The sequence below is a fragment of the Hordeum vulgare genome, chromosome 2H (assembly GCF_904849725.1).
Source record: "Hordeum vulgare subsp. vulgare chromosome 2H, MorexV3_pseudomolecules_assembly, whole genome shotgun sequence".
Classification (NCBI taxonomy): Eukaryota; Viridiplantae; Streptophyta; class Magnoliopsida; order Poales; family Poaceae; genus Hordeum; species Hordeum vulgare.
Genome location: NC_058519.1, coordinates 364,722,781 through 364,725,583, shown reverse-complemented (window position 1 = coordinate 364,725,583; position 2,803 = coordinate 364,722,781). Strand labels below are relative to the sequence as shown.

The following is a 2,803-nucleotide window of genomic DNA, read 5'->3' as shown; positions in this document are numbered from 1 at the left end:
TTGACGAGCCCACCGATCTACAATATGGATTAAAGTACAAAGTAGGGGCCCGCCTGGAAGCCTCGCCGGCTGGCGAGGGAACCCATAGTAGTATGGTCTTGTCGTTGGAGGGGCCCACCGGCTGCAAGGTCCCAGTTAGCCATGGGACCCGACGGCCAGCGAATGGAGCTCTCGCATAAGGCCCACGCCGGACACGTGTGGTACGTCTGGCGTCCTCAGGCGAGATTCGTCATGGTTCGCCAATACAGCAGTCTCCACTATTACCACACCAAGCTTGGTAATGGAGTGGGTGCTGATGGGCCTATACTGTGTTGGTTTGATGGATCGGAGTCGGCCTAGGTCACCGGCATGGCCGTCGACACTGTATCAGCCGTGCGCACCAATCTTGTACCTATGCTGACATGTATCCACCTTTATTCGTAGACTCTAGTCCCAGTCTAGCGTCGGATGTGATTAGGGCTGCCTAGATGGCTAGCGGACTCGTTAGCCGGCCTTGAGGCTGCCATCTCGCTCCTAGACGGCAGGCGCCTCCCAGCCGGCCAGGAGGGATTGCCGTTTCGTCCCTAGCCGGTGGGAGCTCTCCAGCCGGCCAAGAAGGATTGCCGTCTCACTCACTACAAGAAATAAGGTCAATTATGACTCCCTATATTGGTCATTGATTCGTCATTGTTGTTGTTTACTGACTAAATTTACAAGGTCAATATTTGGCCGTGAAGAATGAACAAACTGGACCTTTCTAAAATTTTGGTCATAGATCTCTATTGACCAAAATTTTGGTTTGGTCATTACCAATTTGTGTGAGCCACGTAGGATCTGACGTGGCTGTGCTGACATGGCAATTCTAGTGACCAAACGAAATCATCGTAAATTTCACAGCCCAATTCAATAATCTAGTCTACATGGGCCTCCACCAATACTATTTTATTATTAAAAATGTATAAATTGTTTAGGCTGATGCATTATTTTACCAAAATCATTTATATCTCAGGATAGACCCATTAAAAAACAAGTACACAAGAATAAAATATTGCAAATTATTTGTATATATTTCATTTTAGTAACACATCACATGAATTACAATACATCATCCATCGACTCCTCTACACATAAAGGTTCAAGACCCAACAAGTGCACAACATAACATCAATGATAAACGAAGCTTCTTGTTCCCTCCTCTCGTCCTGTCCTCAACTTCTTCTGGGTGCTTCAGATCATCCTGGTAATTCAAATAATCAAACATAAGAAAGCATACAACTTCTCTCAATAAAGGTACGGATAAAATACATGTGAATATTTTTTTATTCTAATCTTTACGTCTCTGAATAATTTTCTATTGTGCTTCTAATCACCAGGATGTCAAAAATGCATGCAAAGTGTGCGTGCACCTGGTATAGAATATTACAATGTAGCATACATGTTTGCATTTATTGCACAAGAAAGATGACATACAGAGATACAACCTGATGGTATGAAATATACATGAAGGCCAAATACCACAGAAACAATTACATCTTCTTTCCGTGATACTCTGAGAGCATAATCTATTCGGCTGAGAAAGAACAATGAAAGTAGGGTTGCTTACCTGCTGATATGAAAGTGGATGGATGACAACACCACTAAGTTCCCGGAAATGATTTGGAGTTATGGAGTACAAATCCTTTACCTAAAGAGTCAAATTGGTATGACGCGGCAAACTTATGTTATAATAGAAAAATAAAGTCAAATGCTGTATTACATGGAGTAATCGATCATATATACTGCTCTCTGGTATGAAGATTAAACAAGACATGGCAAGCTCGCAAGCTACCTTCAGCGTTACTGTTAAAGGAGTTCCACCTCTTTCGATGTGCAAATTTATCTCCTTGTCAACGCTCTCGTCAAGCAAGGACTCTATAGTGAGAAATTTTGTTACAACCTGTAAATAGTTAAGAACAACGTTGAATAAGAAATTAATGTGGTATGGCAAATTAAAATAACATGGAAAATTCATCAGTGAAAAGAAATATAGTGAACAATAAGCAGCCAAGTTTTATAGTTAGGTTACGCACCTGAGTACAAATAACATGAAATAATTTTCAGAGAACCAGCACACGAAATTAAAAAAACGGATGGCCTATGGTAAACAAACCATCTGAAAATACCAAGGGGGGACACTGCCTTATACAAAACCTACTGAAGACACATTGTCAATACTCCCTATTTTATATTACTTGTAACTGGCCTCCGGTTACAACGCTTCAAAACACTTCTGAACAAGTGTGCGGGTATTGCAATGTTTCCACTATATTCTCCTATTTAAAAGTTTCATCAAACACATAGTTTAAGGCGTTGCCTAGCCATTATTTTGGTGCAATCTTAGATGGCAAAGTCTCGCAAGCACCATACAATAGCGTGAAAACAGTTTAAGAGGTTTAGAGCATCTTTACATATTCTATTTTTTGGTCTGTGTTCAAGTGGATCATAGTTAATGTATGCGGGATGGAGAGTAATGCCTTTGTTTTTGTGTGGGTGAAATTAATGCTATGTTTAAATTTCAGACCTATCAATAATAACGCCTGAATCACTTATCAGATGAAGTAGAAAACATAACACTTACAAAATGTGAGATGTGCTTTATATTATACAAAGTCAGCAAGAGCGACCGAGCTACCACATCTGAATCGACAACCTTAGCAACCACGGTCTCTCGCAAATAGTTCATACAAATACAAAGGACCACATCTAGCTAAAACAACTATCTTGAGGAAACGGGATCGCATATGCGTAGAGTAACCGCGGGATCTTGGGGTGGGATGGACTTACA

At 41.0% G+C, this 2,803-nt stretch overlaps 1 protein-coding gene across 1 annotated transcript; it reads right to left on the bottom strand.

Annotated features, from left to right (window-relative positions):
- Positions 1-1,073: 1,073 nt before the first annotated feature.
- On the bottom strand, positions 1,074-2,090 carry LOC123430083 (protease Do-like 7). The gene is made up of 3 exons (XM_045113997.1): positions 1,808-2,090; positions 1,583-1,663; positions 1,074-1,216 (listed from the first exon to the last, which is right to left on the bottom strand). Exons 1-3 carry the CDS (start codon positions 1,988-1,990, stop codon positions 1,115-1,117), a joined length of 366 nt encoding a protein of 121 aa, XP_044969932.1. The 5' UTR covers positions 1,991-2,090; the 3' UTR covers positions 1,074-1,114.
- Positions 2,091-2,803: the final 713 nt, after the last annotated feature.